The sequence below is a fragment of the Coregonus clupeaformis genome, chromosome 26 (assembly GCF_020615455.1).
Source record: "Coregonus clupeaformis isolate EN_2021a chromosome 26, ASM2061545v1, whole genome shotgun sequence".
Lineage (NCBI taxonomy): Eukaryota > Metazoa > Chordata > Actinopteri > Salmoniformes > Salmonidae > Coregonus > Coregonus clupeaformis.
The window spans coordinates 6,073,890-6,089,758 of record NC_059217.1 but is presented as its reverse complement, the minus strand read 5'-3'; the positions used below and the strand labels follow the sequence as shown (position 1 = coordinate 6,089,758).

General features: G+C 45.7%; 1 protein-coding gene across 3 annotated transcripts in view; it reads right to left on the bottom strand.

Annotated features, from left to right (window-relative positions):
- Positions 1 to 990: 990 nt before the first annotated feature.
- LOC123481938 (regulator of G-protein signaling 8-like) overlaps positions 991 to 15,869 on the bottom strand; it is a 39,023-nt gene continuing 24,144 nt past the window's right edge. For all 3 annotated transcript variants that reach the window (XM_045207659.1, XM_045207661.1, XM_045207660.1), the window contains 3 exons: positions 15,607 to 15,668; positions 7,041 to 7,207; positions 991 to 1,685 (listed from right to left, as the gene is read on the bottom strand). In XM_045207659.1, the coding sequence (XP_045063594.1) occupies positions 1,491 to 1,685; positions 7,041 to 7,207; positions 15,607 to 15,668 (424 nt within the window). In that variant the 3' untranslated portion in view covers positions 991 to 1,490. The remainder of the gene's footprint in view (positions 1,686 to 7,040; positions 7,208 to 15,606; positions 15,669 to 15,869) is intronic.

Genomic DNA, 15,869 nt, shown 5'->3' with positions numbered 1-15,869 from the left:
ATGTTTTGGTGGTGACAGATTTAGTGGGGTGGTATGGAATTCAGGTAAACATTTCGAATGTGCAATACAAACAAAGTGTATGAGTAGGAGATATGTCTATCTGTTGTAAGACGTGTGCTGAAAGTTTAGGGAAAATATGATACTGATTAGATTTTTTTCCAACCCACAATTTGCACCACTTATGTAGAATCGCCCACATATACTGTATATATCACATGAACTGCTGCAAAAATGTAATACAAAAACCATATCTCAGACTGGCCAATAAAAATGTAAGATTAAGATGGGCAAAAGAACACAGACACTGGACTTTTTCTTTGCAACTCTGCCTAGGTTAGCATCCCGGAGTCGTCTCTTCACTGTTGACATTGAGACTGGTGTTTAGCGGGTACTAGTTAATGAAGCTGCCAGTTGAGGACCTGTGAGGCGTCTGTTTCTCAAACTAGACACTCTAATGTATTTGTCCTCTTGCTCAGTTGTGCACCGGGGCCTCCCACTCCTCTTTCTATTCTGGTTAGAGCCAGTTTGCGCTGTTCTGTGAAGGGAGTAGTACACAGCGTTGTATGAGATCTTCAGTTTCTTGGCAATTTCTCGCATGGAATAGCCTTAATTTCTCAGAACAAGAATAGACTGACAAGATTCAGAAGAAAGTTATTTGTTTCTGGCCATTTTGATCCTGTAATCGAACCCACAATTGCTGATGCTCCAGATACTCAAGTAGTTCTATAATCAGCACAACAGTTTTCAGCTGTGCTAACATAATTGCAAAAGGGTTTTCTAATGATCAATTAGCCTTTTAAAATGATAAACTTGGATTAGCAAACACAACGTGCCATTGGAACACAGGACTGATGGTTGCTGATAATGGGCCTCTGTACGCCTATGTAGATATTCCATAAAAAATCAGCCGTTTCCAGCTACAATAGCCATTTACAACATTAACAATCTACATTGTATTTCTGATCAATTTGATGTTATTTTAATGGACAAAAACATTGCTTTTCTTTCGAAAACAAGGACATTTCTGAGTGACGCCAAACTTTTGAACGGTAGTGTATCGACACCAAAATGAACTATAGTGATAGGAGAAAAACATATAATCAACAACAACACATTTTCTAATAAGAGTAATAAAAGGATACACAGTACAAAGTCTTGTGGTATTTAGTTTTCTAAGTGTAAACTATATTGACACAGTTCTAAGAAGGATGATACAATATGTCTAAATACTAAGAATCGCTCTGTGAGAGGAGAATCCTAATTTGATAATTGTACGGATAACCCAAAAACTTTCACATGATTCAATATATCAATGGGAGACTTGAGTTATTGAGATGCGCATAGAGATCTCAAGTTAGAACTTGAGGAATAATGGTTCATTGGGTTCTAGCTACTGAAGACAAACACAACTCTTTGTGTGTGTGTGTGTGCATGTGCATGTGCGTGTTTGTGTGCGTATGTGTATCTGCGACGGCGCATGTCTGTGATCTTCAGACAGAGTTCCGTTGGCAGTGTGTGTACTGCGTGTTGAGTAAGTCCTGGTAGATCTTGGAGTGGAGAAAGCGTGGGTAAGAGTCTTTCTCCATGAGGCTGTGGACCCTGGCCTGTACCTCATTCAGACTGGAGGGGGTGGGCTCCGTAAGGCTCTGCTTCATCACCTCCCGCGTACGGAAGTCTATGTTTACCTACAGGGACCAAGGAAGGGAAAATAAATGTTAGATATCCAAATCTTCTTAGTGTGAATTTCCTATGAAACACTTGTTTGTGGACAGCATCAACATTAGTATTAATCCATATAATAAAAGTATGCATACAGTAGTCATGTGTACCTATCAGTAATATTGGGAGGTTGTGGATATAAAAATTGAATCTGACACGTAGTAACCCCAGATAAAAAACAAACCTATAGCCGTTTGCATTGAAGGCCAGGCACCACAGACTGAAATGACATTTTTACATATACAGTGGGGAAAAAAAGTATTTAGTCAGCCACCAATTGTGCAAGTTCTCCCACTTAAAAAGATGAGAGAGGCCTTTAATTTTCATCATAGGTACACGTTGTCACGATCGTCTGAAGGAGGAGACCAATGCGCAGCGTTGCGAGTGAACATGATGACTTTATTAACTTAAAGCAACCACGAAGAAAACAACAAATGACGATCCGTGAAGTTCTATACTGAATACTACTAACAGCAACAAAGAAACCATAACCCACAACACAAAGTGAACTCACACAGTATAAATATGGCTCCCAATCAGAGATAACGAGCCGACAGCTGACACTCGTTACCTCCGATTGGGAGTCATACGACTAATCAAGAACAATTAACCAAACATAGAAAATGCACAACCAGAAATCCCCAACATAGAAATACACCCAAACAATGAAACTAAACAACCCTGGCTCAAATATCAAGGTCCGTGGAGCCAGAGTGTCACATTACCCCCCCCTAAAGGTGCGACCTCCGGGCGCACCAGCATACAGTCTCGGGGAGGGTCTGGGTGGGCGTCTGTCCCTGGTGGCGGCTCTGGCCCAGGTCGTGGTCCCCACCCCACCTTAGTCACTATCCGCTTCCGTATTCCCTTCCTCGTGACCACCCCCCAACTAAACTCCACTGGATTAAGGGGCGGCACCGGACTACGGGGCAGTACCGGACTAAGGGGCAGTACCTGACTAGATGGCGGATCCTGGCTGGCTGGCTCTGGCGGATCCTGGCGGGACGGCTCTGGCGGATCCTGGCGGGACGGCTCTGGCGGATCCTGGCGGGACGGCTCTGGCGGATCCAGGCTGGACGGCTCTGGCGGATCCTGGCTGGACGGCTCTGGCGGATCCTGGCTGGACGGCTCTGGCGGATCCTGGCTGGACGGCTCTGGCGGATCCTGGCTGGACGGCTCTGGCGGATCCTTGCTGGACGGCTCTGGCGGATCCTGGCTGGACGGCTCTGGCGGATCCTGGCTAGACGGTTCTGGCGGATCCTGGCTGGACAGCTCTGGCGGATCCTGGCTGGACGGCTCTGGCGGATCCTGGCAGGACGGCTCTGGCGGATCCTGGCTGGCTGACGGATCTGGCGGATCCTGGCGGGCTGACGGATCTGGCTGCTCATGGCTGGCTGACGGATCTGGCTGCTCATGGCTGGCTGACGGATCTGGCTGCTCATGGCTGGCTGACGGATCTGGCTGCTCATGGCTGGCTGACGGGTCTGGCTGCTCGCGGCTGGCTGGACGGGTCTGGCTGCTCGTGGCTGGCTGACGGATCTGGTTGCTCGTGGCTGGCTGACGGATCTGGCTGCTCGCGGCTGGCTGACGGATCTGGCTGCTCATGGCTGGCTGACGGATCTGGCTGCTCATGGCTGGCTGACGGATCTGGCTGCTCATAGCTGGCTGACGGATCTGGCTGCTCGCGGCTGGCTGACGGGTCTGGCTGCTCATGGCTGGCGGAAGGCTCTGGCTGATCCTGTCTGGCGGAAGGCTCTGGCTGATCCGGTCTGACGGAAGGCTCTGGCTGCTCCTGTCTGGCGGAAGGCTCTGGCTGCTCCTGTCTGGCGGAAGGCTCTGGCTGCTCCTGTCTGGCGGAAGGCTCTGGCTGATCCTGTCTGGCGGAAGGCTCTGGCTGATCCTGTCTGGCGGAAGGCTCTGGCTGATCCTGTCTGGCGGAGAGCTCTAGCGGCTCTCCGGTCTGGCGGACGGCTCTGAAGGCTCATGGCAGACGGGCGGCTTGCAGGCTCAGTACAGACGGGCAGTTCAGACGGCGTTGGGCAGACGGACAGTTCAGACGGCGTTGGGCAGACGGGCAGTTCAGGACGGCGTTGGGCAGACGGGCAGTTCAGACGGCGTTGGGCAGCCGGGCAGTTCAGGCGTCGTTGGGCAGACGGGCAGTTCAGACGGCGTTGGGCAGACGGGCAGTTCAGACGGGCGTTGGGCAGACGGGCAGTTCAGGCGCCCGTTGGGCAGACGGCCAGTTCAGGCCGGCTGGCGACGCACATCGTGGACCTGGTGCGTGAGTAGGAACAGGCCGGACCGCACCGGGAACACCCACCACTGGCCTTAACTGGGGATCAAGAACGGACCGGACCAGACTGGGAACACACTTCAGTCTCTCATGCCGGTGCCACAACAACTTCCCTCCTCTACTCGCCAATGGCTCCCCGTAATCCGATAGCCTTCTCTCCTTTTCTCCCTGTGGCAGCCTCCTGCTGCCCAGGCGCCCTAAGCCATGTGCCCCCCAAAAAATTTTTGGGGAGTAACCACGGGCTTCCAGCCTCGACTCCGCGCTTCTCTTCATACCACCTCCTCTCGGCTGCAGCTGCCTCCAGCTCTTCACGAGGGCGGTGATATTCCTCCTCAGACCACCTCCTCTCGGCTGCAGCTGCCTCCAGCTCTTCACGAGGGCGATGATGTTCCTCCGGTTGTGCCCAAGGACCCTTTCCAGCCCGAATCTCCTCCCATGTCCAAAAGTCCTTAGGAGGCATCCATAACTCCTGTGTCCAGACCCCTTGCTCCTGGACGCGCTGCTTGGTCCTTTTTTGGTGGGTTATTCTGTCACGATCGTCTGAAGGAGGAGACCAATGCGCAGCTGCTATGCAGTGAACATGATGACTTTATTAACTCAAAGCAACCACGAAGAAAACAACAAATGACGATCCGTGAAGTTCTATACTGAATACTACTAACAGCAACAAAGAAACCATAACCCACAACACAAAGTGAACTCACACAGTATAAATATGGCTCCCAATCAGAGATAACGAGCCGACAGCTGACACTTCGTTACCTCCGATTGGGAGTCATCACGACTAATCAAGAACAATTAACCAAACATAGAAAATGCACAACCAGAAATCCCCAACATAGAAATACACCCAAACAATGAAACTAAACAACCCTGGCTCAAATATCAAGGTCCGTGGAGCCAGAGTGTCACACACGTCAACTATGACAGACAAAATGAGAAAAAAAATTCCAGAAAATCACATTGTAGGATTTTTTATGATTTTATTTGCAAATTATGGTGGAAAATAAGTATTTGGTCAATAACAAAAGTTTCTCAATACTTTGTTATATACCCTTTGTTGGCAATGACACAGGTCAAACGTTTTCTGTAAGTCTTCACAAGGTTTTCACACACTATTTTGGCCCATTCCTCCATGCAGATCTCCTCTAGAGCAGTGATGTTTTGGGGCTGTCGCTGGGCAACACGGACTTTCAACTCCCTCAAAGATTTTCTATGGGGGTTGAGATCTGGAGACTGGCTAGGCCACTCCAGGACCTTGAAATGCTTCTTACGAAGCCACTCCTTCGTTGCCCGGGCGGTGTGTTTGGGATCATTGTCATGCTGAAAGACCCAGCCACGTTTCATCTTCAATGCCCTTGCTGATGGAAGGAGGTTTTCACTCAAAATCTCACGATACATGGCCCCATTCATTCTTTCCTTTACACGGATCAGTCGTCCTGGTCCCTTTGCAGAAAAAACAGCCCCAAAGCATGATGTTTACACCCCCATGCCTCACAGTAGGTATGGTGTTCTTTGGATGCAACTCAGCATTCTTTGTCCTCCAAACACGACTGAGTTGAGTTTTTACCAAAAAGTAATATTTTGGTTTCATCTGACCATATGACATTCTCCCAATCCTCTTCTGGATCATCCAAATGCACTCTAGCAAACTTCAGACGGGCCTGGACATGTACTGGCTTAAGCAGGGGGACACGTCTGGAACTGCAGGATTTGAGTCCCTGGCGGCGTAGTGTGTTACTGATGGTAGGCTTTGTTACTTTGGTCCCAGCTCTCTGCAGGTCATTCACTAGGTCCCCCTGTGTGGTTCTGGGATTTTTGCTCACCGTTCTTGTGATCATTTTGACCCCACGGGTGAGATCTTGCGTGGAGCCCCAGATCGAGGGAGATTATCAGTGGACTTTTATGTCTTCCATTTCCTAATAATTGCTCCCACAGTTGATTTCTTCAAACCAAGCTGCTCACCTATTGCAGATTCAGTCTTCCCAGCCTGGTGCAGGTCTACAATTTTGTTTCTGGTGTCCTTTGACAGCTCTTTGGTCTTGGCCATAGTGGAGTTTGGAGTGTGACTGTTTGAGGTTGTGGACAGGTGTCTTTTATACTGATAACAAGTTCAAACAGGTGCTATTAATACAGGTAACGAGTGGAGGACAGAGGAGCCTCTTAAAGAAGAAGTTACAGGTCTGTGAGAGCCAGAAATCTTGCTTGTTTGTAGGTGACCAAATACTTATTTTCCACCATAATCTGCAAATAAATTCATTAAAAATCCTACAGTGTGATTTTCTGGATTTTTCTTAATTTGTCTGTCATAGTTGACGTGTACCTATGATGAAAATTACAGGCCTCTCTCATCTTTTTAAGTGGGAGAACTTGCACAATTGGTGGCTGACTAAATACTTTTTTCCCCCACTGTACAGTGCTTATCAATTTAGAAATGTTTTGGTATTTTGGTCCATTAATATTAATATTTTCATTAGTTTATCTTACTCATCAAAAAGTCATGAATTGTAACCACTTTTACAAATAATTTCAAAGCTCATTTAATCACACATAATTTAAAAGCCCATTTCATAGAGAATGTTACAAACTGGCCTATATGTAGTAACTTACTTTGAAGATTTATTTACTAGATTACATTTTCTTCTGAAAAATGCGCCAAAAAGGCATTTTACGTACCTTTCCTTAATATTTTACAGATAGAAAAATGAAAAAAGTATTTATCCACAATCGTCTATGCGTAAGTCCAGTCATGGAGTGTCTTAACAAAATGAAACAAAATTATTTAGTCTGTCTTCATTCAGTGTCCAGAAACATTTATTTGTGTTATATGCAAATATTTAATTAGAACACATAATTTGCATATTTCAATACAATATTTCAGAAAATATTTAATAAAAAAAAGTATTATATTTGTGTCCGCATTCAACTCGCAAAAGTTGACTGTGATATGACCCTATTAGGGTGTGGTGTCTGGCCTTAAAAGAGACAAAGTGAATATTTTGCATCATTAGTCAGTTGATCGAACACAAACCTCTCTGGGAGCCTTCACATCGATAAACTCATTGTAGATCTTGTTAGCTTTGTTCATCAATTTAGCAGGAGTCTTGATTTTTTTATATTCCTCGCAGGCCATCCAGAACTCAATGTTCTCGTCGCTGAACTCCGTCTTGAGAAAAGCCCGGAAGGCAGCCAGGCCATCTAAGACACAAAACATCCATCAGCCAGTTAGAAGAGCTAACGGACAGCAAGTGTGTGTGTGTGTGTGTGTGTGTGTGTGTGTGTGTGTGTGTGTGTGTGAGAGAGAGAGAGAGAGAGAGAGAGAGAGAGAGAGAGAGAGAGAGAGAGAGAGAGTGTGTGTGTGTGTGTGTGTCATTACAAAGATCTGTATTGTATCCCAGTACCTATTTCTGAACATGGGCCAGTTTCTTTGGAACTTATGTGCTTTTTTTCTACAGAGAGCAGCTGTAGTTCACATGATACTAACAGGGTTGTTTATCATGCAATGATAATGTCTGAGATGCAGAGTGTGCTCTTGTTCTCAGCACAGGAAACAGCTTTGTGATTAGAACATAAACATATGGTCCACAAACCTTCAATGAGCTGTCTGTCTTCATCAATCAAAGATAAGTGATCAATTTGTCTGACATCAATGATAACACAGAAGGAGGTCATGTTTTGCAATCGGCCGTGTCATGTTAACATGTTTTCTCCATACTTTCTCTCCCTCCTCCCCTCTCTCTCTCTCCCTCCCTCCCTCCCTCCCTCTTTATTTGCTTAACATTTGCCCAGCAGCAGCAGTAGAGTAGTCCATCAGGCCCTATCACCAACATTACTCACACACTCTCACTACACACTGGTTATAGGAAAATCACCAGGGACACTGTGACTGCATGCAGCCTTGTCAACAGACAGTGTTCAAAATAAAAAGCAGACCTCTAAGTCATTGAACTTTGCTTGGAGGAAGATTTTCTCGCCCTGCTTTATTCTTAAATATGTGTCCCCCAAAAATAATAATCCTGAGCTTTCTTATATCTCCTAGATATAGGACAGACACTTCAAAACCTTATTACTTATGACCGTATTCCTTATGACTGTCCTTTTTGCCATTTATGAATGTGTTTTTCAATGCGTTTCTATGGGCTATAGTAGTAAAGGCCAAATTCAATATTCTATCAAATAATGTTTAATTGTAACTTTCTTTTACCTAAAGGCATGCTAAAATTCTAAATCAAATAGCTCAATTATCCATCGTATCACCATCTTAAAACAATTACATATCTTAGCTTAGATTTGTAGAGGTTTTAATTAGCCTCTTTAGGAATAGGCTATTAATTAGTCTCTTTAGGAATATGCTATGATTTGGTAGTGAATGTACTGCAGGTCAGTTTTAGTTTCTCACTCTCATTCGATTTTCCTTACAGAATGCAGAAACACACTACACAGAGAGAGCTGACGTACATGTAAAGATTCTAAGTTAATATTGAAAAACGTAGACATGGATTTAGTTCAGCTTCAAGGTCTCTTTACTCATTTGTGTTTGCCAAAACCGGTTACAGACGTGTTTGCCTTTGTCCCCTTCTGTCTGAGGATAATATTAGTCATTTCCAGGAACAAGCAGACTGAGACCCTAGACTTTCAAGCAGCTAGGTTCATAAGAGGTTACGTGTGGATGTGACGCCAAACCATGATTGAAGTTTACACCAATTTGTCTATGTTATACAACTGCACCACCTGTTAAAGAGTTAGTAGTAGGGTCTACAGTATACTGTATACTATGCTTGATTAACTCAATAGAGACAAATGCTAATTTGAAACATGCACGCATGACATTACAAATGCCCATTAAGATAACACTACCGTATGACTTGAGTTGTGCGTGTATCTCTAGTTTGGACAACATATTATATAATGACTTTATTAAACTATTAGGTATCCTGACAAGAAAACAACACAAAAAGTCAACAGAACGTTTAAGACTTTTAGGTTGCATTTCAGGAACACTAAAGGAACAGAGCCTGAGGCAATTATGAAAGCCAGAAACAGTGAAGGCAGTACAAAAAAGAGAGAGAAAACCAGGAACAACTAGTAATATTAAAACACAGCAAGTTGTTGTTCATTGACACACTGCAAAATAAAATAAAAAAAATAACTAGAACTAAAGTCAAGGTCGGTCGTCTGTCTTCCTACTGTGCAGTCTAATTTTCCACTCCCTGTGGAGAGCCTAAAGCTTTCACAGCCTTTTCTGTCCTTTTTGTCAGGTTCTCTAGTGAGAGTGTATGTGTGAGTGAGAGAGAGAGAGAGAACACTGACAGACCCTCCAGATGGATACCTCAGACAGCCTGTGATTATGAACACACTTAACCTGTCACGTGTGTGTGTGCCTGCACGTGAACCATATGTGTGTGCTTGTGAGTGTGTGTGTGTTTGCATGTGTGTATTTGCACATCAAATAAAATGTTATTTGTCACATGCTCCGGTGGAGACCTTACAGTGAAATGCTTACTTACAAGCCCTTAACCAACAATGCGGTTTTAAGAAAAATAAGTGTTAAGTAAAAAATTGATAAGTAAAAAAAAAAAAGGTCAAGAAAAAAAGTGCAGCAGTAAAATAACAGTAGCGAGGCTATATTTTACATTTACGTCATTTAGCAGATGCTCTTATCCAGAGCAACTTACAGTTAATGAATACTTTTTTTTTTTTTTATACTGGCCCCCCGTGGGAATCGAACCCACAACCCTGGCGTTGCAAACGCCATGCTCTATCAACTGAGCTACATCCCTGCCGGCCATTCCCTCCCCTACCCTGGACGACGCTGGGCCAATTGTGCGCCGCCCATGAGTCTCCCGGTCGCGGCCGGCTGCGACAGAGCCTGGATTCGAACCAGGATCTCTAGTGGCACAGTTAGCACTGCGATGCAGTGCCTTAGACCACTGCGCCACTCAGGAGACTATATACGGGGGTACTGGTACAGAGTCAATGTACCAGTACATTGACTGCTACGCAGATGACACACAACTAATCTTCTCCTTTCCCCTTTCTGATAACCAGGTGGCGAAACGCATCTCTGCATGTCTGGCAGACATATCAGTGTGGATGACGGATCACCACCTCAAGCTGAACCTCGGCAAGACGGAGCTGCTCTTCCTCCTGGAGAAGGAATGCCCGTTCCATGATCTCGCCATCACGGTTGACAACTCTGTTGTGTCCTCCTCCCAGAGTGCAAAGAGCCTTGGCGTGACCCTGGACAACACCCTGTCGTTCTCCGCTAACATCAAGGCGGTGACCCGATCCTGTAGGTTCATGCTCTACAACATTCTGAGAGTACGACCCTGCCTTACACAGGAAGCGGCACAGGTACTAATCCAGGCACTTGTCATCTCCCGTCTGGATTACTGCAACTCGCTGTTGGCTGGGCTCCCTGCCTGTGCCATTAAACCCCTACAACTCATCCAGAATGCCGCAGCCCGTCTGGTGTTCAACCTTCCGAAGTTCTCTCACGTCACCCCGCTCCTCCGCACACTCCACTGGCTTCCAGTTAAAGTTTGCATCTGCTACAAGACCATGGTGCTTGCCTTCGGAGCTGTGAGGGGAACGGCACCTCCGTACCTTCAGGCTCTGATCAGTCCCTACACCCAAACGAGGGCATTGCGTTCATCCACCTCTGGCCTGCTGGCCCCCCTACCTCTGCGGAAGCACAGTTCCCGCTCAGCCTAATCAAAATTGTTCGCTGCTCTGGCACCCCAATGGTGGAACAAGCTCCCTCACGATGCCAGGACAGCGGAGTCACTTGAAACCCCACCTCTTTAAGGAATACCTGGAAAAGTATTAAGTAATCCTTCTACCCCCTTACCCCCCCCCCCCAAAAAAAACAAAACATATTGTAAAGTGGTTATCCCACTGGCTATAAGGTGAATGCACCAATTTGTATGTCGCTCTGGATAAGAGCGTCTGCTAAATGACGTACAGTGGGGAAAAAAAGTATTTAGTCAGCCACCAATTGTGCAAGTTCTCCCATTTAAAAAGATGAGAGAGGCCTGTAATTTTCATCATAGGTACACGTCAACTATGACAGACAAATTGAGGAAAAAAAAATCCAGAAAATCACATTGTAGGATTTTTAATGAATTTATTTGCAAATTATGGTGGAAAATAAGTATTTGGTCACCTACAAACAAGCAAGATTTCTGGCTCTCACAGACCTGTAACTTCTTCTTTAAGAGGCTCCTCTGTCCTCCACTCGTTACCTGTATTAATGGCACCTGTTTTAACTTGTTATCAGTATAAAAGACATCTGTCCACAACCTCAAACAGTCACACTCCAAACTCCACTATGGCCAAGACCAAAGAGCTGTCAAAGGACACCAGAAACAAAATTGTAGACCTGCACCAGGCTGGGAAGACTGAATCTGCAATAGGTAAGCAGCTTGGTTTGAAGAAATCAACTGCGGGAGCAATTATTAGGAAATGGAAGACATACAAGACCACTGATAATCTCCCTCGATCTGGGGCTCCACGCAAGATCTCAGCCCGTGGGGTCAAAATGATCACAAGAACGGTGAGCAAAAATCCCAGAACCACACGGGGGGACCTAGTGAATGACCTGCAGAGAGCTGGGACCAAAGTAACAAAGCCTACCATCAGTAACACACTACGCCGCCAGGGACTCAAATCCTGCAGTGCAAGACGTGTCCCCCTGCTTAAGCCAGTACATGTCCAGGCCCATCTGAAGTTTGCTAGAGTGCATTTGGATGATCCAGAAGAGGATTGGGAGAATGTCATATGGTCAGATGAAACCAAAATATAACCTTTTGGTAAAAACTCTACTCGTCGTGTTTGGAGGACAAAGAATGCTGATTTGCATCCAAAGAACACCATACATACTGTGAAGCATGGGGGTGGAAACATCATGCTTTGGGGCTGTTTTTCTGCAAAGGGACCAGGACGACTGATCCGTGTAAAGGAAAGAATGAATGGGGCCATGTATCGTGAGATTTTGAGTGAAAACCTCCTTCCATCAGCAAGGGCATTGAAGATGAAACGTGGCTGGGTCTTTCAGCATGACAATGATCCCAAACACACCGCCCTGGCAACGAAGGAGTGGCTTCGTAAGAAGCATTTCAAGGTCCTGGAGTGGCCTAGCCAGTCTCCAGATCTCAAACCCATAGAAAATTTTTGGAGGGAGTTGAAAGTCTGTGTTGCCCAGCGACAGCCCCAAAACATCACTGCTCTAGAGGAGATCTGCATGGAGGAATGGGCCAAAATACCAGCAACAGTGTGTGAAAACCTTGTGAAGACTTACAGAAAACGTTTGACCTGTGTCATTGCCAACAAAGGGTATATAGCAAAGTATTGAGAAACTTTTGTTATTGACCAAATACTTATTTTCCACCATAATTTGCAAATAAATTCATAAAAAATCCTACAATGTGATTTTCTGGTAATTTTTTTCTCATTTTGTCTGTCATAGTTTACGTGTACCTATGATGAAAATACATGGCTAGCCATTTGATTAGCTGTTCAGGCGTCTTATGGCTAGGGGATAGAAGCTGTTAAGAAGCCTTTTGGACCTAGACTTGGTGCTCCGGTACCGCTTGCCATGCGGTAGCAGAGAGAACAGTCTATGACTAGGGTGGCTGGAGTCTTTGACCATTTTTAGGGCCTTCCTCTGACACTGCCTGGTATAGAGGTCTTGGATGGCAGGAAGCTTTGCCCCAGTGATGTATTGGGTCGTACGTACTACCCTCTGTAGTGCCTTGCGGTCGGAGGCTGAGCAGTTGCCATACCAGGCAGTGATGCAAAAAGTCAGGATGCAGCTGTAGAAATCTTTGAGGATCTGCGGACCCATGCCAAATCTTTTCATTCTCCTGAGGGGGAATAGGCTTTGTCGTGCCCTCTTCACGATTGTCTTAGTGTGTTTGGACCATGATAGTTTGTCGGTGATGTGGACACCAAGGAACTTGAAGCTCTCAACCTGCTCCACTACAGCCCCGTCGATGAGAATGGGGGCGTGCTCGGTCCTCCTTTTCCTGTAGTCCACAATCATCTCCTTTGTCTTGATCACGTTGAGGGAGAGGTTGTTATCCTGTCACCACACGGCCAGGTCTCTGACCTCCTCCCTATAGGCTGTTTCATCGTTGTCGGTGATCAGGCCTACCACTGTTGTTTCGTCGGCAAACTTAATGATGGTGTTGGAGTCGTGCCTGGCCATGCAGTCATGGGTGAACAGGGAGTACAGGAGGGGACTGAGCTTTGTGATGAGCTTTGTGATGAGTCCCAGGGTCCTTAGCTTAGTGATGAGTTTTGAGGGCACTGTGGTATTTAACGCTGAGCTGTAGTCAATGAATAGCATTTTAATGTAGGTGTTCCTTTTGTCCAGGTGGGAAAGGGCAGTATGGAGTGCAAAAGAGATTGCATCATCTGTAGATCTGTTGGGGCGGTATGCAAATTGGAGTGGGTCTAGGGTTTCTGGGATAATGGTGTTGATGTGAGCCATGACCAGCCTTTCAAAGCACTTCATGGCTACAGACATGAGTGCTACGGTGTCTGTAGTCATTTAGGCAGGTTACCTTAGTGTTCTTGGGCACAGGGACTATGGTGGTCTGTTTGAAACATGTTGGTATTATAGACTCAGTCAGGGACAGGTTGAAAATGTCAGTGAAGTCACTTGCAAGTTGGTCAGCGCATGCTCGGAGTACACGTCCTGTTAATCCGTCTGGCCTTGTGGCCTTGTGAATGTTGACCTGTTAAATGGTCTTACTCACATCGGCTACGGAGAGCATGATCACACAGTCGTCCGGAACAGCTGATGCTCTCATGCATGCTTCAGTGTTGCTTGCCTCGAATCGAGCATAGAAGTTATTTAGCTCATCTGGTAGGCTTGTGTCACTGGGCAGCTCGCGGCTGTGCTTCCCTTTGTAGTCTGTAATAGTTTGCAAGCCCTGTCACATCCGACGAGTGTCGGAGCCGGTGTAGTACGATTCCATCTTAGTCCTGTATTGACGCTTTGCCTGTGTGACGGGCATAGCGGGATTTCTTGTAAGGTTCCGGGTTACAGTCCCACTCCTTGAAAGCGGCAGCTCTACGCTTAAGCTCAGTGCGGATGTTGCCTGTAATCCATGGCTTCTGGACGTCATCGATGCACTTATTGATTAAGTCAGTGACTGATGTGGTGTACTCCTCAATGCCATCGGAAGAATCCCGGAACATATTCCAGTCTAGCTTAGCATCTGCGTCACCACTTCTTTATTGACCGAGTCACTGGTGCTTCCTGCTTTAGTTTTTGCTTGTAAGCAGGAATCAGGAGGATATAATTATGGTCAGATTTGCCAAATGGAGGGCGAGGGAGAGCTTTGTACGCGTCTCTGTGTGTGGAGAAATGGTGGTCAATAGTTTTTTTTCCTCTGGTTGCACATTTAACATGCTGGTAGAAATGAGGTAAAATGGATTTAAGTTTCCCTGCATTAAAGTCCCCGGCCACTAGGAGTGCCACCTGTGGATGAGCGTTTTCCTGTTTGCTTATGGCCTTATACAGCTCATTGAGTGCGGTCTTAGTGCCAGCATCGATTTGTGGTGGTAAATAGACAGCTACGAAAAATATAGATGAAAACTCTCTTGGTAAATAGTTTGGTCTACAGCTTATAGTGAGATACTCTACCTCAGGCGAGCAAACCTCGAGACTTCCTTAATATTAGATTTCATGCACCAGCTGTTGTTTACAAATATACACAGACCGCCACCCCTTGTCTTACCGGAGGCGACTGTTCTATCTTGCCGATGCAGCGTAAACCTCGCCAGCTGTATGTTATCCATGTCGTCGTTCAGCCACGACTCGGTGAAGCATATTAATGTCTCGTTGGTAGGATATTCGTGATCGTAGCGCGTCTATTTTGTTATCCAATGATTGTATGTTATCTAATAGGACTGATGGTAGAGGCAGATTACACACTCGCCGTCGGATCCTTATAAGGCACCCCGACCTACGTCCCCGATATCTCAGTCTCTTTCTCCTGCGAATGACGGGGATTTGGGCCTTGTCGGGTGTCTGAAGTAAATCCTTCGCGTCCGACTCGTTAAAGAAAAAATAACGCGAAAAAACACACACAATAGTGCAATTGGTTAGGAACCCGTAAAACTGCAGCCATCTCCTCCGTGCGTTATTGTGTAATCCACAAAGGAGGTCACAACCAAGAGTGTGACTCATTGTGTGTTGAGGAGTCACACAATGAGTCACACATCAATAACCAGACAGACAGGGGATCTTACATAAGAAGGGTTTAGGGGGAGAGAAATGGACTGATGTGGGGAGCCATCCTCAGATAGAAAACAGAAAGACAATCATCTTGTGAAAGGAAATAGAGAGGCAATCATGTTTTCAAAGGGAACAGAAGGGATATAGAATGGGACTGAGGAAAAAATGTAATCTGTATAGTTGCCTGGTTTGCTTCTAACAGTTCCCTAACAATGGCATGGACACAGTTTTTTGGGGGGGTTGGTTGATAAAAGTTAAAATATTGTTTCCTCCATATTTTGCTTCAATTTCTCATATCTAACTCTAAAGAGAAGGATCAACTGTTACTTGTAAATAAAAAGGGACTTACACTTGTGCGACAGAAGAACATCGAAGGAATCTGCCCATGGAACGACTTCATCTTTTGACAGCCTTAAAGAAAAGACAGAGAGATACAGTGACATGTTTTCAAATGTGTATGCAACCATGCATGCAGTTCAAGGCAATTCAACACACACACATTAACAGTTTTAGAGGTTGCTCTAAAAGAGTCTACACCATCTATCGGGTAATCCTTTATATATTACATATTTCTAGCATTGTGAGTAATAATACCTACATTCTATATCAATG